General features: G+C 33.0%; 1 protein-coding gene across 1 annotated transcript in view; it reads right to left on the bottom strand.

The window, feature by feature from the left end:
• Window positions 1-26808, bottom strand: part of LOC145296920 (uncharacterized) — a 29802-nt gene extending 2994 nt beyond the window's left edge. The window contains exons 1-3 of the mRNA XM_080143138.1: window positions 26744-26808; window positions 24064-24119; window positions 20996-21028 (exon numbers count right to left, since the gene is read on the bottom strand). Of these exons, the coding sequence (XP_079999264.1) occupies window positions 20996-21028; window positions 24064-24103 (73 nt within the window). The 5' untranslated portion in view covers window positions 24104-24119; window positions 26744-26808. The remainder of the gene's footprint in view (window positions 1-20995; window positions 21029-24063; window positions 24120-26743) is intronic.
• Between the last annotated feature and the right edge of the window lie 1054 nt (window positions 26809-27862).

The raw sequence follows: 27862 nt of genomic DNA, 5'->3' as shown, positions 1-27862 counted from the left end.
ATTCTATATTCCTATATAAATACAACACATTAAAACAATCTTGGAACATGTTATGGAATATTTTATTAAATGTATAGTGTCATTAAATAAAAATATTTTTCACTAAAAAGACAATGTTTATTTAAGATTTAATTTTTCTTGTTAGGTTTCTGTGTAGAACACTAAAAATAAATTGTATCAAATTATTGCGTTGAAATCTTATTAATTGCTTTTTACATATTTGCGAAATATAGTATACTTCAAAATAAAAACAAATCCTTAAATAGTTAGGACGATTTGCATAAGACAAAGGGTCACGGAATGACTTATAAATCCCAGTTCAATATTTGACATTGATTCTCAGGCTCTAATTTATTTCTATTATTAGTATATTACTGTAGGCATTACCCAGTAAACATTTCGCACACATTCGCTAAATCTTCCTTGTAGTTAACACTTGATATTAAAAGATTTAAAATGCTTTGGACAAGATTTTCAATTTCATTGGCGGCGTTTGGGCGATGTCTTTTTTATCATCGGCTTTTTCTGATTAATGTTTATGGTATTTCTGTGCTTTCGAAACAAGTGAAAAATATAGATAAACATCTCAGTTTATTGAAAAACTACATAAATAAAAACTTTTAGAAGTTTTCTGATTTAATAAGGATATTATATCTATATCTAAACTTATACCTCACTTTCAAAGAAGAATAAGATTCGAGCATTTGTTACTGTAATGAACAACAACAACAAAAAAGATAAAAACCTATATGCAACGAAAAAATGTTACCGACGGAAATAATCTTCTACTTACATGTATACATTTTTGTGTGTGTTAAAACTTATTTTAAAGCGTATTTTAGTTCGAAACAATGTTAGTGTTCACTTTGTTAAGCTTTAAAAAGATTGTTGTCCATAAGTCCTTAACAAGGAACCTTGATAGCCGTTCAAAATCGATAGTTAAATACATGCTGGTAGAATGACATCCAACGAAAATGTGTTTTATCAGTATTTCGTATCGGTTTTGGAAATATTAGACAAGATTGTAAAGTTAGAATGAGCCGAAAATGAATATCATTTTATGTTAAATTAATGCGCAAAATTGTTTTTTTTATTCAAATTATAAATGAATTTTTTTGTTTTTGTTTTCGCAGGGTAATCATCTAAAAACAGTAGAATCTCATATTTAGTTAAAGGTGTTAATCTATTTGTTATTATTATTGGATCACGAGGAGCTTTCACACCGGTTATCAAAGATCTCTTTGAAAAAACAACCTGTGGTGTTCCTGGAAGCCGAATGACAACAAGTCTCCCCAGATTTCCAGTACTCTCCACCTTTTTTGATACCATTTGCAGATACATTTGCGTTTTCGCAACAGTCACTTACTATTGATTTCTCGATGGCAGCAACCATTTGTATCCACTGGAATTTGAGTGGCAATAAGTCTCCCTAAAGTCCCAGTTCTCTTTGGACTTGTCCAACGGAGATCTGGTCAGCGCTCTTTCCTCGGTCTTACCATTCTCCTTGACCTTTCTCTACTCTTTGGTGTCACTCTTTTTTGGCAGTGTGATAGTGGGCCAATAGGGGATGGGATATCGAACTTATAGATATGCAGCTACAATGTTCTTGGTTCCATATTCCATTTCTTCTTATTTTGCCTCTGCGTCAGTTTGGCCCGTGCATGTTGCTCATGTGTATTAATCTCCGAATTTAAGGAGTTTATCTAATAGGTCAGCTGTTTTCATTATCGTTATACGTTGTATTTTTCTAATCATTCCTTTGATTTCAATTTCCCCAATTCTTCTTTCGAAAGGTTTTGTCCACAGAGTCTACATTTGCTGTTTTCTTGTGTTTTGTCGATTTTTACTTTTATATGGTTGGTTCTTATCGAGTTATCTTGTGCTGCAGTTATTAGGGATTCAGTTTTTTGATTTGCATGTATTTTTTTCACATCCATGTCTAATTATTTTCGTTATTCTCATCTTTTATCATCCTTATGAATCTTTCGTTTAGTTCTTTCTCTTCCCACTTTCCGTTGTCTCTCTGGTTTCAGTTTTGTTGCTTTTTCAGTGTCTCTTGCTGCCATAATTATCCTGTATTATGTATTTTTCTAGTTATTTTTTTTCTGTCATGCACACAGTCTTCTATACAGACAAGTCATAACCCAACGTATTTCCTTTTCACATCAATAGGTCAATATCGACGATTGATCGTTGGTCATGAGTTTCCTGATCTTCTGATCGAGCTGTCTCAGTTCTTCTTTATTCTATCCTATGAACGATCTAGAGTATCTTACTAATGATACTGGCTATGTATTTATACCTTTTACTAAGTTTCTACTGTATAATTTAGCTTTCAGAAGTTTTCTTGCTATCCTGAGGTATCGCTTTCCAATTTTCTCTTTCATTTCTGTTGTTTTGATGGTGTCTTCTTCCAGAACTCCCAGGTATTTATAGGTGTCTTGTTCTCCTAGTGCCCATCATCTCAGTTTGGGTGAACAGTTCCATGCCTTCTGTAGCCATCAGTTTTCCCTTTCTTATTACCATTAATGCGGATTTTTCCATACCGAACTCCATTTGGATATCCTGGCTGAAGATTCTGGTAGTGTTTATTATTGTCTCTAGTTCGTTTTCGGTCCTTGCAAAAAGTTTAAGATCGTCAGGTGGTTAATTTTTTCTTCAGTATTAGAGGACTTGTATCCAGCTTGGCACTTTCTCGGTATATTATTCAGGGCAATCATGGCTATGATAAACAGTAGCGGTGATAGTAACTCTCCCTGGAAGATGCCTCTTTGTATGTCAATTTCTGCTACGTGTTGGCCATCAGCTGTCATATTATTATTATTATTATTATTATTATTATTATTAGTAGTAGTAGTAGTAGTATTTATATAAATATGCTTTTATTATCAGAATAACTCAAACCAGTCTAATAATCGATCAAATCTTTATAATTACGAAATAAAACATGGATATTTGTTCAGCAAGGAAGGTAAAGAATAGTTAACAGAGCCGTGACAATGCTAAAATCTTTTTTGAAATATAATTATATTGAAACGTATTAGAGACATATGACGGGGTTTATTAACTATTCTGTTCCTAAACTCATTTTTTATTTTGCATATTATCCGTAGATTCTTTTTAATAGTTTATAGAAAATTTGAATAGCACTAAATTCGAACAATTGCAAATGATGTTAGTTAAAAAAAAAACAAATATTGACTCCCAATTTCTAATCAATTACAAAGAAAACATGAGAGGAAAACATTTAAAAGGATTTACTCCTGTAATATGGGTTTTTAAAACAAAATATATGCGGACATCACGCAGGAGAGTACAGTCATTCTAACATTTTTAAAAGGCATAAGCCATTTAAACATTTTTTAAAGAATCGGGAACGGAATCAGTACTTATATCGAAATCGTTAATTTCGAATAGAATCGGTAATTGTCGAAATCGAGTAAAATTTTGGACACTTTCCATCATTTATATATATATATATATATATATATATATATATATATATATATATATACATACATACATACATACATATATAGACGTATATATACATATATATATATAAGATTTAATCGTAGATTATATACATACCTTTAATGAATATTTACAATAAAAATGTTTTTAAAATGTCATATCTATTTAAATTTAATAAAAATATATTGATCTTTCAGAGCACATATATAAATTTCAAAAATTCAAATGACACATGTTGTTTTATTTTATATATGGTGTACCTTAAACGTGTGTCCTTGAATGCTATACTAGACAACTCATCAGAGACTCGACTCATATAATTAATAAAAGATGTTTTTTTAGAAGAAGACCAAAGGTTGAAGAAAAAAGATAATTCTTTTAAAGTCATTGAAGCAAAAAATATATAAAAGAAATATGCTAATAATATAGGTTATATATGTAGGTTATTAATTGATTGTTCCAAGAAGAAACAGCTCGAGACAAACACTGCTACCACGGGTGTAAAATTGTTGCAATACACCGTAAACTTTTTAAATATATACTGAAACTATATTTTGCTCATTCAATTCATAAGTCATAAGTAATTTTATATTTGAAATATCGATTATTCAAAAATTCAAGATATACAACTATTTATCACTCGTTTGACGAAACGAACCGTTAAGAACTTTACCTTTCTTTAAAGACCGGCTTACTTGAATATGATTTGCTATTGTGTATTTATACATACTTTGAGTTAAAAAAATTATATATATTTGATTTAAATGTATATATATATATACACATGTATATATATATATATACACATGTATATATATATATATATATATATATATATATATATATACATTGGCGCCAGAAAGAAAGTCCGCACTTGTTATTTTTTAAAAACCGCAAATTTAAGCTAAATTGAACGTAAGTTTAAACAACCTCTACCCCATTTGATTCGGTTTTAATCTTCTATAACTTTACCTGTTCATATTTGAGTTTAATTGAAGCATCCGTGTGTCCACTTCAATTAAAAAAAAATAACTTCAAATCAAGAAGGCAAAAGAAACTCCACAGCAACGAATGAGCTAAAAACCAGCTTTTTTGGCGCCACAAAACTGATATATATATATATATATATATATATATATATATATATATATATATATATATATATATATATATATATATATATACAATGAAACAGACTTTCCTTTTGACGCCACGGAATCTATACAGCTAACAGACTTAGTTGGCCTGTATATACTAAATGAACTACGTAAAAAATCCCAGGACTTAAGGGACGATTATACCGGGATGACGCATGGTTTTTCATAAACTTCACCAATAGATTATTTGAAAAATAAAAGATAAACAAACAAATAATTAAACAATTTTTTATTGAGCTGAACCTAGAAATAACCATACACGCTGACCGCAAATGTGTGAATTATTTGGACAAATCTTAAAACTTAACAACACTTATAAACTTAACCATAAGCCCAACCAAACGTTATTCTACATAGATTACAAGTTAAACTATCTGAATTCTATGAACAAAAACAATTATAACCAGCATATCAAGAAAAAAGTATATAAAATAATGCAAGATAAAACAAAGAATCATATAACAAAGCCATAGCTAGATCAGGATAATAAGCATAAATTAAATATGCCAAGAGCATTCAAAATAATAATATCAGTATAGAGAGAACAGCAAATAACATAAATGTAATATGGCCATAAAAAACGCAAAAACCAACGTAAAAAAACAACATATAATAAACACCAAGAAGACAAATGAAAATCCAAACTATAATAAAAAAAGACCTGTCAAAAAGACCAGAACGAAGAGCCAAACGTTGTTTAATCCACCGTTCAGCGACCATATAAAATGTAACTTTTCCATGGATTTTACCAAATTGTAGACAAAACTTTCCCGCAAATTAGTAAACTAAAGTAAGATAATTAATAAAACCAATGTTCGGCTATCCTCTCAACCTACGCTAACTTAACGTAAAACATAATTAGCCCCAACAATACAAAATGAAACAATATTATGAAGAATAAAGATAAGATTAGAAATGAATCTAACAAGGAAAAAGAGTGTAACTACCGGAACCCTATTGAATGTCCATTTGTGAGGAACTGTTTAACTTCAGACATAGTATACGAGGGGGGTGCAATTAGTAATGCCCCTGGCCCACTTCCCATAGCAGTAGAACAACAAAATTTGGCACAGTTATTAGTCTTTCTCTACATAGGAATCATCTAGAGTTATGCATTTCTCCCATTGTTTTATGCAGTTCTGGAGACATTTTCTGTAAAACACCCCAGGTTGGTCCTCCAACCACGACGTGACTCCAGAAATCAAGGCTGCATCATCTGGGAAACGCTTTCCTTTCAAAAACAACTTAATGACTAAAAAGAGGTGAAAGTCAGAGGGTGCAAGGTCATGAGAGTAGGGAGGATGGGGAAGAATTTCATAACAATACGCCCGTGCTTCTGATCTGGCGACATGCGAGTTGTGGACCGGAGCATTGTCCTGCAGGAGGAGAGTAACTTTGCTGATCTTGCCACGCCTCTTGATTTTGATAGCTTTCCTTAATTTCCTTAAAAGTGAAGCATAATAGGCTCCTGTAAATGTGGTACCCTTTGCCAGGAAATCTGTTATCACTACTCCGTCCTGGTCCCAGAAAACTGTTAGTATGACCTTTCCAGCGGAGGGCTGAACCCTTGCCTTCTTTGGGGGTGGAGAGTCCAAATGCTTCCTCCCAATTGACTGGGCTTTGGTCTCTGGATCATAGTGATGGACCTATGCTTCATCCTGTGTAATCAGTCTTTTGAAAAACTTTGACTCGTCTTCTTAGCACATCTCCAAATTCATCCTCGAGCACTCGACGCGTTCTCGATTCTGGAATGGTGAGAGCCACTTGGGAATCCATCTGGCAGACATGCATATGCAAATAGTCATGAACGATAGTTTCCACAGACCCTGTACTAATCTTGACATCTTTGGCTATTTGGCGAATAGTAATGCGCCGATCTTCCAAAATGGCAGAAGGGGGGCGACCAGGTCAGGGAGCTGTTTCCGCAGACTTCCGGACATGTCTGAATTCACGATGCCAGCGTTTTACAAGGTCATATGATGTGGCATTATCATCATAAGTTTCTTTCATTTCATCAAAAGTCTCCTGTGGTGTGCGTCTTTTCACATACAAAAACCGTATCACTACTCGACATTCAACAGGCTCGATTTCACACCTGACTCAGTTCAAACACCTGTAAAACAGAAACCACAATTAGTTCAGAGCTGCAATTTGCCACTTAACCCGTAGAGATATAAATCATTGCATTCCAAAATTTCAGCTAGATCAGACAATTTGGAGTGGGTCAGGGGCATTACTTATTGCACGCCCCTCGTACATAGGTGAAGTTATTACTAGTAATGAAACTAAAGTATATCTGGCGAGCACCGGGACTTTCGTTAAGGATAAATATTGTAATCACCTTATATCCTTTAAACTAGATATTGAGAAAGAAAATAACACTACAACCAACGAAAAACACAACAATGAAAACAATAGCAGAAATTATAATAATAATATAGACAAAAACAATAATGAAGACAGCAACAGAACCAATAGCAATAACGAAAATAACAAGAAGAAAACTAAGACTAAGAAAAACACAACCACACAAGCAGTATGAGTTATGAAACTAAAGAAAAATAAAATTGAATATGAATTAAGCTAGCCCATAGTAGGTACAGCGAATAAATATAAACCTAGCAAGTGAAAAAGATACAACCTTTGCATACTAGATCCATATCATATATTAATATAAGAACAAAACTTGTTAAATAGACAAGATGTAATTCAGGGATGTCTGCATAGAAACCGATACTTAATATCCCGCATTAGGCCTGGGTAAAACAACAGCACAAATAAAAACTGCAGGGCGAAAAACCTAACAAAAGTAGGCAACGGCCTGTATGTAGCTAGAAAATGCACATGGAAATATAGGTTAAATCTACTCTGCAATAATAACGTAAACATTAATAGAACAACATAATGGAACGAACGAGTATAAAAACAAGTAAACAACTTGATAAATATTCATGAAAATAAATAAATAAACTGAAAAGGAAAAACATTTAAATAAAAGACAAATTGACAAAAATGAACAGCATAATAAAGTAAACGAAACAGATCTAAGAGTAGCAACTCTAGTAATAAAGATTTTTCTATGAGAGTGATCTCCCTTTGAAACAATCTGATTAATAGCAATTCTAAAATATAAAAAAAATTAGTATTAAAATTAGTACGCATAAATGTAGGAGAGAAAACTAAGAGAAATATATAATAAATGAATAAATAAATAATAATATATAATAAGAAAGAATAAATACTTTGTCAAAAACGGAAATAAATTCAAAATAGTAAATATTTTAGAAAATACGAAAATAAGGTTTGAAGCGTGAATTTTGCTTTTTACGGTATTCAAGACGGACGATCTGTAATAACGTAGCCATGGAACCTCTTTTTCGAAACAAACACGCTAGGTTTATCATGTACAAAATAACTCTTTGTTAAAAATCATCGGATGAAAATCGCATCTGACAAGTTGATGAGTTGGAAAAATTTCTATTGAAACATAAAACCATATATTTGTCCTCCTAATCCCAGAACAGCTGTAATTAAGAAATCCACGGTGAAATCAACGAAACACAGAAGAAAAATGTGGGACATATATTTATATATAAGGAGGCATATTTGATAAAAAACGAGGAAAAGAGTGCCCAATACGTTAAAAGAGCTAAATATGTTTTTTTATTATTATTTCAACCCCGAGTGTATTAACTTAATTGATATTGGAGATCGTAATCCATACCGACCTCAAATATGAATTAAGTTAATACACACGCAGTAAAAAAAAATTAAAATATATTTAGCTTTATTAACGTATTGAGCACTCTTTTCCTTGTTTTTTTTTTAATCAAATACACCTCCTTAGATATTTTCTGCTTCTCGCCTGTGTAGAAGTCTCTCCGAAAAACTACGATTCCAACCTCCAATATGATTTTAGTTAATACACCCGAGGTTAAAATAATTATAAAAAACATATTAAGCTCTACTAACGTATTGAGCGCTATTTTCCTAGTTTTTGTATCAAATATACCTCCTTATATGTATTCTGCTCCTCAACGGTTGAGCACTCATCCAAAAACTGGGATTTCGACCTCTAATATGAATTACGTTAATACACCCGAGGTTGAAATAATAGTGTAAAAGATATTAAACTCTACTAATGTATTGAGGACTCTTCTTCTTGTTTTTTTTATTGTGTAAAATATACCTCTTAGTATATATTTTGCTCCTTACCTGTTAAGCACTGTAAAAAAAAAACGGGGGATTCCAACCCTTAATATGAATTACAGACAACATATTTTCTTCAACTAATGCATTAAGCACTCTTTTCCTCGTTTTTTGTTTAATCTCCTAATGTATATTCTGCTCTTCAACTGTTGAACACTCTCCGAAAAATCGAGATTCCGACCATCAATATGAATTAAGGTTTAAATAATTAAAAAACACATATGAAGCTCTACTAACTTATTGAGCACTCTTTTCCTTGGTTTTATTAAAAACAACCCTCTTAATATATATTCTGCTCCTTACCTGTTGAGTACTCTCTGAAATAATGGATTCCGATCCCCAATATCAATTAAGTAAATACACAAAAGTTGAAATTATAAAAATACATGGTTAGCTCTACTGAACACTCTTTTCTTTGTTTTTTTTATCCAGTATACTTCATAATATATAATCGTACTCGTCATCTGTTAAGCACTATCCGAAAAACTGGAATTCCGACCTTCAATATGAATAAAGATAATACACCGGAGGTTGAAATGATTATGTATGAATTCAATTAAGTTAATACACCGGAAGTTGAATTGATTAAAAAACAACAACACATATTTAGTTCTACTAACATATTGAGCACTATTTTGCTTGCTTGTTTCTTATCAAATATATCTCCTAATATATAGTCTGCCTCTCACCTGTTGAGCACTGTCAGAAAAACGAGGACTAACCTCCAATACGAATTAAGTAATACGCCCGATGTTTAAATAATTACAAAAACATATTCAGCTCTACTAACTCTTTTCCTTGTTTTTAGTAAATATACTTCCTAATATATATTCTGCTTCTCACCTGTTAAGGACTCTCCGAAAAACTGGGATGCTTACCTTAAATATAAACATGGTTAATACATCCCTGGTTGAAATAATTATATAAAAATATTAAACTCGATTAACGTATTGAGCACTCTTTTCCTTGTTTTTTTTTTTTGCCAAATATATTTCATAATACATATTCTGCTCCTCACCTGATGAGTACTCATCGAAAAACCGTGATTCAGACCTCCAATAGGAATTAAAGTTTATGCACTCAATGTTGAAATAATTATATAAAACATATTTAGCTCTACTAACGTATTGAACACTTTTTCCCTGTTTTTCCATTTTATCAAATATTCCTTCTAATATATATTCGGCTTCTCATCTGCTGAACAATCTCCAAAATCCGGAAATCCGACCTTCAATACGAATTAAGATAATACAATAAATAATTATAAAAATCCTATGAAGCTCTTCTAACGTATTGAGCACTCTTTTCTGTGTGTTTTTTTATAAAATATACCGCCTAATATATATTCTGCTCCTCACTGTCTGAAAAAATGGGATTACTATCTCTAATATGAATTAAGTTTATACACCCGAGGTTTAAATAATTATTTTAAAAAAGCATATTTAGCTTTACGAACATATTGAGCAATCTTTAATTGTTTTCGTTTATCAAATATACCCTCTTAAATATATTCTGCTGCTCACCTGTTGAGAACTCTCCGAAAACCCGCTATTCTGACCTTTAACATTAATAGGCAAATACACCAGACGTTAATTAAAAAAAAACATATTCAGCTCTCCTAACGAATTGAGCACTTTTCCTTTGTTTTTTTCATCAAATATACCTCCATATATTTTTTGTTCTTCCCCTGTTGAGCACTCTCCGAAAAAAAATCAGAATTCCAACCTCCAATATATATTAAGTTAATACACTCGAGGTTAAAATAATTAAAAACAAACAACAAAAAACATATTTAGCTTTACTAACATATTGAGCACTATTTCTCACTTTTTTTTAGCAAATATGCATCCTAATATATATTCTGTCCTCACATGTTGAGCACACTTCCGACTTCCACTATGAATTAATTTAATACACCCGAGGTTGAAATAAATAAACAAAATTTTTTTAGCTTTATTAACATATTGAAATCCTTTTTTTTTTAATCAAATATATCTCCTAATATATATTCTGCCCCTGACCTCTTGAGCACTAACCGAATAACGGGAATACCGGTATGAAAAATTAAAACAATATATTTAGCTCTACTAATGGCCTGATCACTCGTTGCTTCGTTTTTTTTTAAATATCAAATATACCTCCTCATATATAAACTGGTCCTCACTTGTTGAGCACTCTCCTAAATTTGGAATTCCGACTTTCCATACGGACGTTGAGATAATTATAAAAAACATATTGAGCTCTACTAACTTATTAAGCAACTTTTTCCTTGTTTTTTTTTAAATTAAATATACCGCCTTATATATATATATATTTTGCTCCCCACCTGTTTAGCACTGTTGAAAAACTAGAATTCCGATCTCCAATATGAATTAAGTTAATACACCCGAGAGGACGACGCGGAGGCCGCGCTGATCAGTTTGGATCAATCCAAGGCTTTCGATAGGGTGGACATTAGGTTCCTGGAACCTGTGCTGGAGGCCGCCGGATTTAATCCGGACTTCCGCAAGTGGATCTCTGTACTGTATGACAGGTCGACGGTAGCGGTGCAGATCAACGGTAAGCTGTCGGAGTCTTTTGCCGTCTCCCGGTCGGTGCGACAGGGTTGTCCGCTGTCGCCTCTTTGTACGTCCTGGCGTTGGAACCCCTCCTTCGCAAGTTAAGGGACGAGACGACTACACCAGTCCTGCGCGGGATAGCTCTTCCTGGAGGCACACGAGCCAGGGTTTCCGCGTCACTGTGTTCGTGTCTTGCCCCACGGACATTCAAGTGGTCACCGAGGCGCTCGCTCGATACGAAGAAATTACGGGGGCCGTCTTCAATCGTAGTAATCGCAGTAAGTCGGTGGGTCTGCGGTTGGGTGCCTGGATCGGAGTAAATTCGATTCCATGTATCTTCAGTTGGACCGACGGCCCGGTCCGGATCCTTGGTGTGTGGTTCGGACCGGGTCTCCAGCTGAAGAAAAACTGGTCGGATGTAGAGGCCAAGGTTGAATCCTCTGTTAAGACTTGGGTTCGAAGGAAATTGTCCTTGAAGGGTCGGGCGGAGGCGTGTGCTGCATACGTCTTTCCGCTTATCCTTTACCGTCTGTCTGTACTTCCCCTCCCTGCAAAACGACGAATCAGCTTACAGGAGCACCTCGACACACTCTTGTGGAACGAGGGTAGCATTATGTTTGCAGAGAGGTCTGTGTTCGAAATCCGAGCGAGAGAGACTTAGGACTTCCCGATCTCCTGTGTCACAAGCACGCAGAGAGGTTGGCCTTCCTGAGCTGTTCGTTGTACGTAGACGTTCCATGGGTCACTGCGGTTGAAAGCTTGTTTTCCAATCTCACACCCAACCCTTCGGTCGAACCACGGCGGAGACCGAGGAGGGAACAAACATTCTACGCCGAATGCCGGTCCGCAGAGCGTTGTCGGGGACTAGTGTGCTCGAACAGTCTAGGAACAGGCTTTATCGAGAGCTAGTGAGGCGTAGCAAAAAGGAACCGCTAGTGAAACGGACGGGGATGTCGTTGGAAGAGGTCCGCTCCCAGTGGAGTTGGGCGCCGGGCGGGACTTTCTTACAAATTCGGAATTTTCCCTTGCCTGGCGACTTGTCCGGAACGCACTGCCCCTCCTTGAGGACCTCAACCTTTACAATGAAGAAACCCGGGTCTACTGCATGCGCTGCGACGAAGACATGAGAGAAACAGCCGGCCATGCCTTTTTCCGCTGCAGCAGGCTCAGGACCCTCCTAGGGTACGTCAACGAGGTAACGGCTCGCATCGATGTCAAGCACTAGCTTGAACTCGACGAATCATATTTTGTGGAGAACATTGCTCCGCCGCTGCCTAGAGAGAAAAGAATGGTTTTTCTAGCGATACTATCAATAGCGAGGATGGCCATATGGATCACACGCCTCAAGCAAGTCCGCGAGAGGATATCTGTTCCGGATCAGGATCTGATCGTCTACTTTAAACATCTGCTTAAAGTAAAGAGCAGATGCGATTGGAAGAGGTTTCCTCGAGTGGCCTTTGTCAAGAGGTGGGTACATGATGCTAGCTTGTGCATCCGACGAGGCGCCAAGTTTGAATTCGTGTTACCACCATAGGCATGGCACATGCGGTACTGGATCCTACGGTAATCATCCCGCTAGGTTAGACAAATAAAAAGTAAAGAGACCCTTAACTGGTGGTACAAATGTGATCCTGTCCCCCGATTGTTTGTTTTTTGGCACTAGAGAACCTTGCGAGGCTACTGTTTTATCACCCCCTGGTCAACCCCTACTCGAAGGTCGCCGTCTAATATATTCCCCCTTTATTTGTTTTTAACAATCTATTTATTTTACTCCCTACACCCGTTATGAATTCTTCCAAATCCCCATTAGAGATCTCCCTGCTTGTTTTCGGTGCCCGGAAAACAGTAGACGATCTAACTACTTAGATTAGCTCAGGGAGGGACCTTACTAACAATGCACTAGGAAATTTTATATTTTGGATATTTTTTCTAGATTTCCCACTCCCCCACACGAACTGTTTTTCTTCCAAATTCAAGAACTTTTTATTTTCCAATGAATTGAACTTTTCACACACACACACACACACACACATTTTAATAATAAGAAAATGCACACACACATACAGAAATTGTATATATATCCATTTTGCAAAAACGCTGGGGTTTTCATTAGTTAGTTTAGAGTTCACAAAGTGAATGAGGTATTGTGGTAAATGTCGCCAGTCAAGAGTAAAGTCGCCAAAACCTCCAATTTTTACTTTAGTTACAAAGACCCTGCAACACTTCCCTCCCCAGATCTTATAGGGCCTAGTGCCTAAATTTGTTTTGTCTTTTGGAGATTTTGCTTTTTTAAATTTTTTAATTTTATATTGGAATTTTTTTAATTGTAATTTTTTCTTTAAACGAAATAAATTAAATATGAAAATCAAAGTGTAGTATCTGTTCCGGCAGATACTGCAAGCAAAGACCATATGTGGGGTCGCCCCCACATATAAGACCTTGGTCAATGTAGGGGCAACCCTTCATACCAATTGTCACTATCCAGCCCCCTACCCCCCGGGAAGTTGGTCCCCATTTCCCCTTCACTCCTCATATTACAAATCGGCCTTTTGCCTAATTTGCTCGGTGGGGGAGCAAATAAATACCCTTTTTCTTGGCCTTTTGGCCAAGATCAAAGTGTATTATCTGTCTTACTACATGCTGTACTTATTGTGATATAAAGTGGGGGTATCATTTTTCTGTATTAATTTAATGTAAAATCATCACCCACTTTAAAACAAGTCAGTCTCAGCGTCATCCAAGTCATTTTCCAGATAATTCAAGTTGTTTTTGAAGGATTACAGTTATTTTTTAAGCATTCAAGTTATTCTTAAGGTCATTCAATTCATCCTTAAGCTCATTAAAGTAATTCTAACCATTTACTTTTTATTTATTTAAGTCATTTAAGCCCATTTTTCCGTCATTTTAGTTTATCTTTAAGAATTTCATGTGAATCCTACATTCACGCATTCATTCATTACACGAGAACATCCGACTAATGGCTATCGGCCTTGTTCACAATAAATTTTTAAAAATTCAATCAAAATTTCCATCATTAAAATCAGAGATCCATTATTAATAATAATAATAATAATAATAATAACATTAATAATAGTAATAATAATAATAATAATAATAATAATAATAATAATAATAATAATACTGATACTATTTATAACGATAATAGTAAAAAAAGGAATAATAATTACAATAAAAAAATAATAATAATGATATTATTAATAATGATGATGATAATAATAATGGAAATGAAAATAATGACAATAATAATAAAACTGATGGTAACATGAATGATAGTGATACAGATAATATTAACAATATTAATAATAATAATAATAATAATAATAATAATAATAAGAAGAAGAAGAAGAAGAATACGATGATTATGATGAAGATGGTAATAATGATGATAGTGATAAGCATAATAATAATTAAAAAGGTAATGGTAATCATAATACTAATGATACTACTACCACTTCTACTACTACTACTACTACTACTACTACTAATAATAATAATAATAATGATACTAATAATAACAACAACAACAGAGAACGAGAAAACTTCTAGAAACAAAATTATATAGCAAAAACTAATAAAAAGGCATAAATACATTGACATTATCACTTAAAAGATACTCAGGACCGTTCATAGGATGGACCAAAAACGAACAGACATCTCGATCAGAAGACCAGGAAACTCATGGCCATGCACAATGGATTACACCCCAAAAGACGGTGTTGACCGACTCTACGTGAATATGTCAGCTGTCAGGAGGATATTTATATAGAAAACTGCGTGCATAACACACACACACACACACACACACACACACACACACACACAAAAGTATTTGAAAAATACATAACGCAGAACACGGAAAGGATAATCATGGCAGCGAAAGACACTAAGAAAATCGGCAAAACCGAAAACAGAGAGATAAAGAATAAGAAGAGAAAGGAAAAATGGAAAGAAAACAACTATATGGACGATTAATAAAAATAACAAAAGATGAGAATAACGAAAACACTTGAACATGGAAGCGAAAAACTGAATCCGTTATAATCGCAGGACAAGATAACTCCATAAGAACCAACCATATCAAAGCAAAAATTGATAAAACACAAGAAAACAGTAAATGCAGTAACAGTACTTGGAAACGAGAATCACAAATTTCTATGGGAAATGGATATACAAACTGATAAATCCATCCAAGCAAGAAGACCAGGTGATATAATAATTAACAAGAAAGAGAAGTCCTGCCAAATCATAGACTTTTCTGTTCCAGCTGACCACAGGATGAATATCAAAGAAAATGATAAACAGAATAAATACACAGAATTAGCCAGAGAGTTGCAAGGGATATGGAAGACGAAGAAAATCCAAAGACTACACATAATAGTCGGGGCACTAGAAACATTCCCAAAACATTTTGAAAAAAGAATGGAGATATTGAAATCCGAGGAATGACCTGAAAAATACAACGAACAACAATAATGAAAACAGCTGACATATTAAGGAAACCCCTTGAATGTGAACACTAACACACATGAACTGCTACAGAGAAAAATATTAAGCACAACATGGAACCAAGAACATTAAAGTTGCATACGTATAAGTACTCCAATCCCAGCACCATCCCCCATTAACATATTACTGCCCCATCAAAAAAGAGTGAGACCAAATAGCCAAGTCAAGGGGAGGAAAGGCAGAGGAGGTAGCACTGACCAGACCTCCATTGTACAAATGCGAAGAGAACTGGGACCTTAGGGAGGCTTATTGTCACTCAAATACTAGCAAGCAGCTGTTGCGATAATGCAAATTTATTTGCAAATATTATCGAAAGAGGTGGAGAGTACTGGAAAATCTGGGGAGAATTGTTGTCACTCAGCTTCCACGGGATCACCACAACAAGCTGTATTTAATGAGATCTTTTATAACCTCTGTGAAAGTTCCCTGTGAAGCAATAATAATAACCGAACTAATTAAAATAAGGTTAATACTATTAATAATCCGGATGATAATGAAAATAATATAGATAATATTAATGATAACGATAATACCAATAATAATAATAATAATAATAATAATAATAATAATAATAATAATAATAATGGTGATAGTAATAATAGTAATAAAATTTATAAAAACATAATAATAACAAAGTTTATAATAATAGTAGTTCTAATTCTGATATTAATACTACTACTACTACGACTACTACTACTACTACTTACAATATGAATAATGACGATACAAGTAAAAATTAGAGTAGAAAAATAATAATAGCAAAAAATTTTTTAAATTCATAATAAAAGTAACAATGGTAATAGAAAATTTTAAAGATAAGTACGATAAAATTAAAATTATAACAGATCTATGAAAATAGCCAGGGTTATGAAAGTAAATAATAAACAGATAAAAAATCAGATAGAAAAACTAGATAACAGATGAATTAAGAGGGAGAAAGTACAAAGAGATAGTAAGGTAGAGGGTAATAAAAATGTAATATAATAAAATAATGAGAGAATAATAAATTATTAAATGTGTAAGAATGAAAATTAACAATCCAAATGAAGAAGGTTTCGACTTATGAAAGGAAATCAAAGTGGCTAAGAAGGTGGGATATATAGTGACCACAGTTAATAGAGGTTTGATTTTTCTTATTAAGGAGATTATATCTTTCTTTAAATCTCGAAATAAATAGTTTTTAACTTACGCAAAGGTAACATGGTGAGTTAAAGGATGTGTAGGTGCTTGTTTTCCTGAGAATGTCCCATTTGACGACTGGTGTTAAATTCTATTCCTTTTAATTCCCATAGTATGTGGCATGTGAGGTCCTATACTTGTATTTTGAGTTGTTAAATGAACATTTATGACCGGAGAACCTTTCTTTGAAAGTGTTACCAGCCATGCCAATATAGGATTTACTTATATGGGTATTTTCCCCAGTTGTGATGATTGATTTGTATACTACGGATTTGACTAAACAATTTTTTTTATTACATTTTCACCCCAAACAAGGCACATTGCCACTTTGATGCAGGGGGCTACTATCAGGGGTAACATCTACTGGGGTAATATGTAGGGATTTGTGCAGCAAGGTGTCTGTTCATGTTACACTTGAACTTCTGCACGTCAGTACAGTTGGGGAAGCAGGGATCCGGAATGGAATTTCAAAGTCAAGTAGGTAAAGTAAAGTAAAGAGGAGCTGAACAGGAGGTTATGCAGAGTATCACACATGCTACACAAGTACCCCATCCGCTGACCTTTCTTCAACTAGGATTGTGGCCTCAGGAAAGCCCACCGGGGATGAGTGCAGGGTCCCTTTCCATGCGCGACATGACACTACAAACAACCCGATATTATACAACTGTTGATGGAGCAGACGCTCTAAGCGCTATGCTGTGATATCGTCTCTGCGCTTGACTACTAGGCAAAGAAGAAGTATGGAAGCCGGGCGATAGATACAGCCTATCTACTCCTTAAGCAGTTTAGGTTTTCAAACCGGTAATTTGTTTGAGTCACCAGCTCTAGGAAGGTCGTCATCAAAGACTGAAGAGGCCTCCTTTCCCTTTGATTTAGTTTTAGAGTTTTCTTTCTCCTAGACGGATGATCTAGGAAGATCTACTAGGTCCGTCAGCACTGAGAGGGTTTGCTCCGTGCCTGGGTCCTAATCCAGGTATTTTTGCGACCCCGCGTGGTTAGTTAGTGTTACTGGGTTAGTTTGTAGTTTGCGTTCAAATGGGAGTTCAGGTTTGTTTAAAGAATGACAGGATCTAATGTTGTTGAGTTCAGATATATTTGTCTCTTGGTTGCTATTTAATGTTTTCCTATTGTTTTTTGATAATTTTCTCGAGGTTATCGCTACAACTATAACTTAGTTTGAGGGTGTTTTTGTTAAAAATTTTATGGAGAATGTTCTCTAGTGGAAAATAATTGATAATTTTTTTCCTAAGTTTGTTGTAACCATAAGGTTATAGGGAAGGGTGAACCAAATGATTTTCCTTTCTTATTGTTAGAGTATTTTTTATTTGATAATATCGCGGTATACTCTATTTGAGTGTTTTCATATCCGTTATCTTTAAGGGCTTTATTATAAAATTTTTTATGGGCATTGCATATTTTTCTTAGATGAGTTGTCACTAATTCTTTTACTAATAGATGGTAGGAGCTAGGGTGAACGTACAATTGTCTTTTCTATATGGTTCATAGGATTGTTTAATCAGATTGAAAGTAACGTCAAGTGCACTACTTTTAGATTAGAGTTAATGTCGACCTTAAGAATATTTTTTAAAAATTCTCTAAGTATAGTTTTTTTGTTTAAAGTTTCACATTTTGGGCCATGGGAGTTATTTACTACTATAAGACCATCATCCCTGTAGCGACCTATGGTGTCTCCCCCAACATTCTTAGTGATATTATACAAAATATACAGGCCCACTACGTCAGTTATTTACACCGAGTCAAGGGGCATATCTAAAGCATCTGCTCGGCGCCTTTTGGTCCATTGTTTATTTTTACTAATAATTACAGTATTTCTACATCTCTTGATAAAATCTCTTTCGGTTATTGTAATGTCGGAAAGAATTTAGGCAAATTCTATCACCTCCTCAAAAGGATGAATAGTAATTGAAGGGTTTTTGGATGAAAACTTGTTGGTAAGTTGTGTACTTTCCCAAGAGCGATACGAGCCTTCTATCATGTCTTACAGTTACACAATGTTCAACGAGCGATATCGGAGATATACTGCTGTTCAATTCATGCTCACTGACGAAAACAGGACCATTGCCAGCACCATCAAAATGCAAATTATGACGGTTAAACGCTTGCGGGCTCAGCTCACCGAAGTTCTCGACCACGGTTACGGTCTTTGGTGTGGTTTCAAATTCGGGTCACATTTTCGAAGCCGGCTTGAAATCAGCACCAAATTGCAACTGGGTGTGCTAAAGAGTGTGCTGATCGCCTAGTACAATCAAGTGGCCGCTGACAAACCCTGGCTGTGGCAGCAGGACTCGGCGCCGACCCACAAATCCAAACAAACCCTGGCTTGACTTCAGAAGGAGTACTACGACTTTGTACCCTTCTCTCACTGAGCCCCCTCATCTCCAGACCTCATACGTCGAGAATATCATTAACATGACCCCCCCCCCACACACACACCAACAAAGTCAACCAGATTGCTGCCATTCGCCGACAGCTCTCCTACATAACCAATTTACCTGAATTGATCTTCTCCGTGAAAGTTTTAAAATAAGCAGTAGTGTTGTTTTTATTTGGGCGACAAATTTATCATTTCGCCTAGTATATATATATATATATATATATATATATATATATATATATATATATATATATATATATATATATATATATATATTATACTAAATTACAACGAGCATTTCCTGTATTTTAATTAAACTAGTAATTTTACTATTACATTAAAATACACTTAGCTCTTTAGACTATTATTCTAATCTCCTTTAAATTATATATATATATATATATATATATATATATATATATATATATACTTAATTTACTCACATAAAAGTAATAAACGAAAGTATAGATTTATGCGTAAACTTTAAGTATTTACTTCAAAAGTGCTCAATACGTAGGTAGAGCTAGTTAGTAAGTTATAAAATATATATAGTTATAAAATGTATATGGCGATTAAGCTACACTGAATATTCCGCGTTTCATCCACTCTAAGATTCTTCAGGCTTATACGTCTAGACGCATAAGCCTGAAGAATCCTAGAGTGGATGAAATGCGGAATATTCAGTGTAGCATAATCGCCATATACATTTTATAACTATATATATATATATATATATATATATATATATATATACATATATATATATATATATATATATATATATATATCGTGTAATGATCTGTTCTCTAATATATGAGAAATGACCCGAGTGACTAATTTCGTATGTAAGAACGTAAGTTTTATCGTGCTTTAGACAAATTGGAAACTCAGTTCTCGAGATGTGGGATATAAAATATACATGTTCTACAAATGATGTTATATAACTCCTTAACATAATGTTTTATGTAACTTTTTGGCCGAGTAAGAAAATCTGTCTAAAATCAGAAATAGTTTTGTAATTCCGTTCCTTCGCGCAACAGATAGGCACACACCTATGCATTTTTCGTACAGATTTAACAAGAATCTAAACTCGAAAACTACAACCCTTGAAACAAATGCAAAATATGATTTACTTAAAGCAGCACCAACCGTTTGAAAATCAGGCTATTAATAAAAAGTTTAACATTACACTTCAGTTATCACTTTGTCAGCTTTGTTAATTAGAACTAAATAATATTTATATTTACTTGTAAAGTAATGTTCAAGTTAAATGTCATTGTTGATACATATATCGATTCTAATATTGTTTTATTTTAATTAAAACATAGCGTGGGAAATATAAAATAATACAATTTTATTTTTAAATTCTCCGATAAATGCATTCGTATTACATATGTCAGATAATATCCTATATAAAATATGTTCTTAAAATTCAATTATAATCTTAATGATTTTGATTAATTTTTGTACTTGTTTGAAAATAAAAATATATTTACCTGAACTGACCGCTTCCAACCGACAGCTGAATACTAAAACAGAATATAAATAAAACAAAATAAATAATAATAATAATAATAATAATAATAATAATAATAATAATAATAATAATAATAATAACTAGCGGAACCTGTGAAAATTCCACAGGGACTACTTCATATGTAATATATTGATGTTGGCATTCTGTAGATGTTCAGTGTAAATGGAGACGCTCTGATATTATTGTCGCTTTTTTGTTAAAACTGCAAAAGTATATATCTAAGCTAGCACGAAAATCCGGAAAAGCCCGGTCATAAAATACGATTAAGTCTTAGTCCTTGCAGATTTCGTATATATTATTATAAAGTTAATGTCCTATCGATTTATATATATTATAAAGTTGCGATTTCCAAAATAAAAAAAAAATCTAAGCTAGCACGAACATCCGGAAAAGCCCGCACACTTTTCCTGGATCTGTTTGAGTGAGAAGATCATATCCGCTGTGCCTCTGTTTGCACGGAATCCACAGTGTGCCTCAGGTAATAATAATAATAATAATAATAATAATAATAATAATAATAATAATAATAATAATAATAATAAATTTTTTAGTAACAAAACATAGGATTGCATAAATGTTCTAAACAGAGAAATGTTTTATGAACAGAGTTTAAAAGAAATCGTATACGTGCGCAGTGTTTTTTTTTGTTTTGTTAGTTTGTTGTTTTATCTACAATACTCACTCTCCTAACAATACAATATATTTTGCTCAGTTTCGGCTGATTATTTTAAGCATATTTGTAACCACTAGTAAAAAAGTGTTTTTTAGGCAATATATATATATATATATATATATATATATATATATATATATATATATATAAATTATGAAAAAAAGTGCACTGTTATAAAGTACATTTTTCACTTAATAATCGATGAAAATTTCATATTGATTGGATAATTGCTTGATTGTTAGTACTTTTTCAAAAGGGACTCTGTAAAAAATACTTACTCCGTCCTTCCGTTTTGGCCGTGCCTACAGAAATTAAATAAACGAATATATAAAAGGCAATACGTCTGTCTGGCTGTCTGTCTTTCTGTCCATAATAATATATGCGACATCTGGACAATTAAAATATCATATTTAAGCGTATCTTCCGACCGGGCAAAGCCAACCCCCTCCCCTAATATAAATTAATTATATGTAAATGTGTGTAACTCTTTCTACCTATTAGATTACAAACGCACGCATACTTACACACACACACACAATATATATATATATATATATATATATATATATATATATATATATATATATATATATATATAATTATTTCGTGACAGCCCACAAGAACAAATTTCACACTTCAAAACACAACGGATGAAAAATAAAACATTAAAAATTGTTGGTTTGTGGGCTGCGACGTTGGTTCGTCTATGTGAATAATTACATATTCTCTCACCCTTTCTGAATATTATATATATATATATATATATATATATATATATATATATATATATATATATATATATATTTATAAATGATGTGAGGTTTGCTTGAAGCATTGTGTGAGACAGGAATATAGTAAAGAATTATAAGGCTATCACAATGCAAAGAAGGGAATGTTGTCAGTGTTTAACAAAGGGGCTTTCCCAAAATATATCATGGAATATATATATATCTTTGTAGCTTCTTCTGATTCAATAATCTGCAATATTTATTGTGTATTTTGGAAACCTACTTGCTCTGATGAGAAAATATGCATTTTGTGAAACTCCGCTGACTGAGGTCTTTCCAGTTTTTCTAATGTCGGATAATTTAAAATTATGTATACCTTTGTACAGGTGTTTAATGTTCTGGAGAATTATAATTAATTTTTTTAAAGATATTGGTATTATCTAATTTATATAAAGACTATTTATCTGTCTGTTTGTCTGCCCGTCTCTTTATCTGCTTGTCTGTTTCCATATTTTCAAACTTTATTTCTTTCGAAACTAAAAGTCGCAGAGCGGCGCATGGGACCTCAAATGATTGGCTATTTTATGACCGTTCTTGTATGGGTCTTTATCCTGTTTTAATAGTTTTTAAGGGGTCACAAAGAGATCAAAATTGAAAAAAAATCATTATACATTTTGTACATTCATCTATCTATAGTTTTGATTTTTAATCAGTTCATATGGGTGCCACGTTCATACAATGATGACGTCATCAAGTTTGAATGTTATAATTTTGCTTTCGGTTTCGATTCTAGCTGAGGCACCGACAAACTTTTTTCCCTTTTGAAATATAGAAACTATAGCAATATATAGGAAATCTGTTCAAATTGAAATATTATATTTAAGCGTATTTTACGACCGAGAAAACTTGGACGCTCCCCCGCTAGTAAAATCATAAACACATTCCAGAATCGGATTATGTGAAATAACACTGTATTACAAATCTTGTTCACAATCGGTTTCTCTCATCATATACGAAACTTAATCTCATAAAATATGTAATTAAATATTTGATTAAATTTAAGTAGAATTCCCCTTTAAAATACCGCAGAATTACTATTCATTAGTTCAATTTGGTATTTGCAATGTGAATCGGTCAAATTAATCCAAATATTTGTCTTCACTTTTACATAAAAAATGGGAAAAGATGTATGATTTATATGAACAAAGAAATGGTGCATGAAAATACATTATTATGTCTACGAAGAGGATACTTGACTAGAAAAACAGAATTGCTATGCTCATCCGCATAAAACAATGTGATCAGAACAAACTAAATAAAAGACAATATGAAAACATGAAATGTTGACTCTCTGGACAAAGAACTGAAACGATAAAGCAAAAACGTAATTGTCAAGATTGTAGGATAATACAAACATCAAGGAGAGAAGGCAACCTAAAAACTTCCAAAGGAAAGCACCAGGAAACTGATTGTAACTGAAATTCTAGAGAAAACATTATCATCCAAAAATTTCAATATTAACTTATTTTGTAATGGTGATCGGAAAGAAATAACGAGGAAGCTTGTTGTTACTTGTGTGAGAATGCCGAAGAGGCGCAGAAAAATATTGATTTACAAGTGATTTACCTGCAAGTAGTGACGTAATGAACACAGCAATAGCCGCCATTTTCCTCCGTGATTACCTAAAATAAAATATGTTAAAAGTTAGAAATTATTTCAATGAAACATTTTTTTTTCATTTTATTATCAATATATAAGCACTTCGGAATTGTTAATATGCTAAAAAGTTTTGACAATTATGGATTATTTAAGGTTAGAACATTTAACAATCAACATCTGAATTATGTCTCATACTTGCTTCCTACTGAATATTCGCGTTTCATATGCTTAATGTGTTCTGTACAATCTTTACATCGCAAAGGTTAAGATGAACGATACAGGAGCATTTGTTAAGATTTTTTTAAGGTTATCATTTAGATTTTGCATTATAGAGAAAATGTAATTGTATGTAGACAATTGGAAAACAGAAGAATACCTACTATTATAAAAATTAACGTTGTCTATGTGTATGTGTCTGCGCGTGTGTGAGAGTTGGTTCCCTGTAGACTCGATAACTACCTGGTCGATTTTGATGAAATTTCACACGAATATACTTTATGTACCTGGCAGTGTTCTTAGATAGGTTTTGTATAGAAATGTATTCGATAAGTCCCGATAATTTACAATGGAAATAATCAGACTTTTTAATCTTAAACTTTAATTTAACCCATTATATATAAAAAATAATTTTTATAAAATCAATAGTAAGATCTCCACAGTGCAATGTAGACTTCAATGTATTGTAGCATCTCCCAGGTGTACCACGATGGGTTCCCAATTAGAGAAGGTAACAATCGATTTGATTGAAAGATGGTTGATATCATCAATTTCGATGACAAAAAAAATATGGTAGTGTGAAACATTCATTGATCATTATTCGATCACGGGCAATTTCGAGTCTCCTTGCTAGTAGTAAATAACATAAATCATAATAGAACATTACATTTATTTTTAAATGACAAATACATTAACATTAAGAGCAATATGTAGTATCTGTTCTGATTACCCCCTTCCTATTATATGTCCTCGGTCTGCGAAGAAGAATTCCGACTCCTTTACGGCGTGTTTACACACACCGTCATAAAGCATGCAAATTAGATAGAAAGATAATAGACCGCTTTACTTCTATTTTACCCATTTTTGATTTCAATATTAAGTAAAACATACTTTTAATTTTTTAGACGAATTAAAAATCTCATATTTTAAAAGGTTACACATTTCTTATAAATACAAAGTACAACTTTGATGATAATAATAGGAGTCTCACAATGCAATAGGCGATATGGTATGTTAAATTTGGTATAATCTCAGAAATAGCAGTCTTCATGAATGTTAAACATTCAAACTCCTCAGCCTAACCTAAGCAGATATAAATTGGAACAAATGTATAGCAGATACGGGTGGATTATTGTTAACGCCACTTTGCTAGTGCACCAATTACTAGTGTCTTCTGAAGAAGGGTCTAAAAAGGAAACTTGTCTATTAGGACTTTTCTAAATTCTGAAAATATTTCTACTGTAAAAATCTACAAATTCTTGTTCCTTGAACTGCTTTGTCTTTGAGTCCCCCTTCCTCTTTCCTGGTTGCATATTTTTAAAACTCTTTTTCACGCCAAACAAGTCATATTGTCACATAACATATAATAATTACTATGTGGGATGATGCATAACAGGGCGCTGTGAGTTGTTGACCAGCGAAATGTCAGTTCATATTATATTTAAATTTCAGAAGTTTTGTATAGTCAGTGAAGCAGGAACCAGGGAGTGGATTCCAAAGTCTAGAAGTCCGAAGGAAAAGTATTAGAGAAGAAGGCTGATATGCAGACATTAAAATTTAATTTTTAATAAACGCCTCGATTATCAACTGAAGGTCTTTATAAGTATGGCTTCTAATTCACAACAGCAGTTTTCTTTTCAGATTAAAAATTCCTTGTTTGAAGTAAATATTAGCTAATAAAATGTAGTCGATTGGTTAGCTTCTCGCAGAAATAATTTGATTCTTGGGTGCTCCCGTTATTTTAATTAATCTGAACACAGTATCTTCTTGAAATGCAAATACAGCTTATGTCCAAATAGGAATGTATATTCTAGTCATAACTCGTTAAATTACACTTTACTTATTAATTAAATAAAATATATTGAGAAGTTTCTCATCAATTATACGCCAAGTTTCAGTCTGCTTGAGAAAATAAATCAACTAAATATATTCACCTTTAATCATCACAATACAAATCATAAAAGTATAGAAATAAGACACATTTTACCATTTCAATAAGAGCAAAGTGTAGTATAACTGCTGATACTAAACATCGTAATTACTTTCCCTAGTCAGTGAAATAAAATCCTTCGAAAGACAAGTTTTACCATTGCCAGAATCCAGATTGCTCAATTTTAGAAACTGAATTTTCCCCATTTGAAAACTAATTATATTATCTAACTCTGCCAGTAAAATAAGGACCTATTATCTCAGGAATATCAGCATTGTTTCTATATCCAAATATAAATTTAATAAGTTAACATTAATATATATATATATATATATATATATATATATATATATATTAGGTCGTTTTTTGACAGGAATTTGAACGTCAAAAAGAACAATATTTTCATATATATCATGAAACCCTTTTCATTAATTTCCAGACAAAATGAGATAATCTCAACAAATGCAAAGTTCGAAGAAAAACGAAATATACAACACTTACCAGAAGTGTTCAAATAACAAGACGATCGAGCAGGCACTACGAAAACATACTTAAGCTTTTGAATTTATATACGTACATCATCATATATTGGTCATGTTGGGTGCGTACAGTCTCTTTGATGTGATAATTTAGTGTTGAAAATAGAATATCCTGGTGGGAAACAACCGTTGAGGTTTGTCCGAGATGAATTAACTATCCTTCTTATTTCAATATCTGTGATTAAGAGAAGAAATCGCATTTTCTTTTGTTTAAACGTCTTTGTTTTAACAACAATAGAGTCAAAGAGTATGCGGCATACTTTTATCTAAGAAGAGTATATATGTATATGCATGCATACGTGAATATGTATATGTGTATACGTATGCGTACGTATTTATCTCACGCTTTTCTCTCATTATTTTGTAGTCAGTCTGACAATATACCGACTGCTTAAATAAAGACATCATTTTCATATATTAAATACGAACCAAATTCGATCCACCGTTGTTTCTTTACCAATTGAAGTAGTTTCTCAACTGTCTACACATAATTTAATCCTTACAATTCACGTGCACGCAACAAAAAAACAAAAAAAAGTCCAAATTTAATCACATAAAATAAAGACATGTTAATTATTCATAAAATATTTTTAAGTTTATTATTTTCGGTAAATTGTATCAAGATGCATGTTGTCTATATGTAACATCTAGTTGTGAAAGTAATTCGTCTTTTAATATGATAATTTTAAATACATATGAATGCGCACACCATCCTCATTAATACTTTTAGGCTAAATTTAATGTTGTGAGTTTGACTTATTAATAAATCATGAAAATACAGCAGCAAGACGCTTTCTGTTTAGTTCAAACACTTTTCCTCTGATCTTCACAACGTATTATTTGCAGAATTGATTTTCAATGAATGACCATTGGAATGGCGAATTAAAATATGACGTCGAAGAAGGTGAAATTGTTAGCAAACATACCACGGAGAACGATTATACAGAATATTTTTAAGTCATTATTATTATTTGTTTGTCAATACACCTTGAGAACTCATTTTTAAACAATTGTCTGTAATGAAATATTTATAAGAATATTTCACATAACATTTATTCTATGTCTTCGATAGTTTCCCTAA

The sequence above is a fragment of the Euprymna scolopes genome, chromosome 1, assembly GCF_053919585.1.
Source record: "Euprymna scolopes isolate OS-2025 chromosome 1, ASM5391958v1, whole genome shotgun sequence".
In the NCBI taxonomy this organism is placed as follows: Eukaryota; Metazoa; Mollusca; class Cephalopoda; order Sepiida; family Sepiolidae; genus Euprymna; species Euprymna scolopes.
The sequence above is the reverse complement of the archived record's forward strand: the minus strand, read 5'-3'. Positions and strand labels throughout refer to the sequence as shown.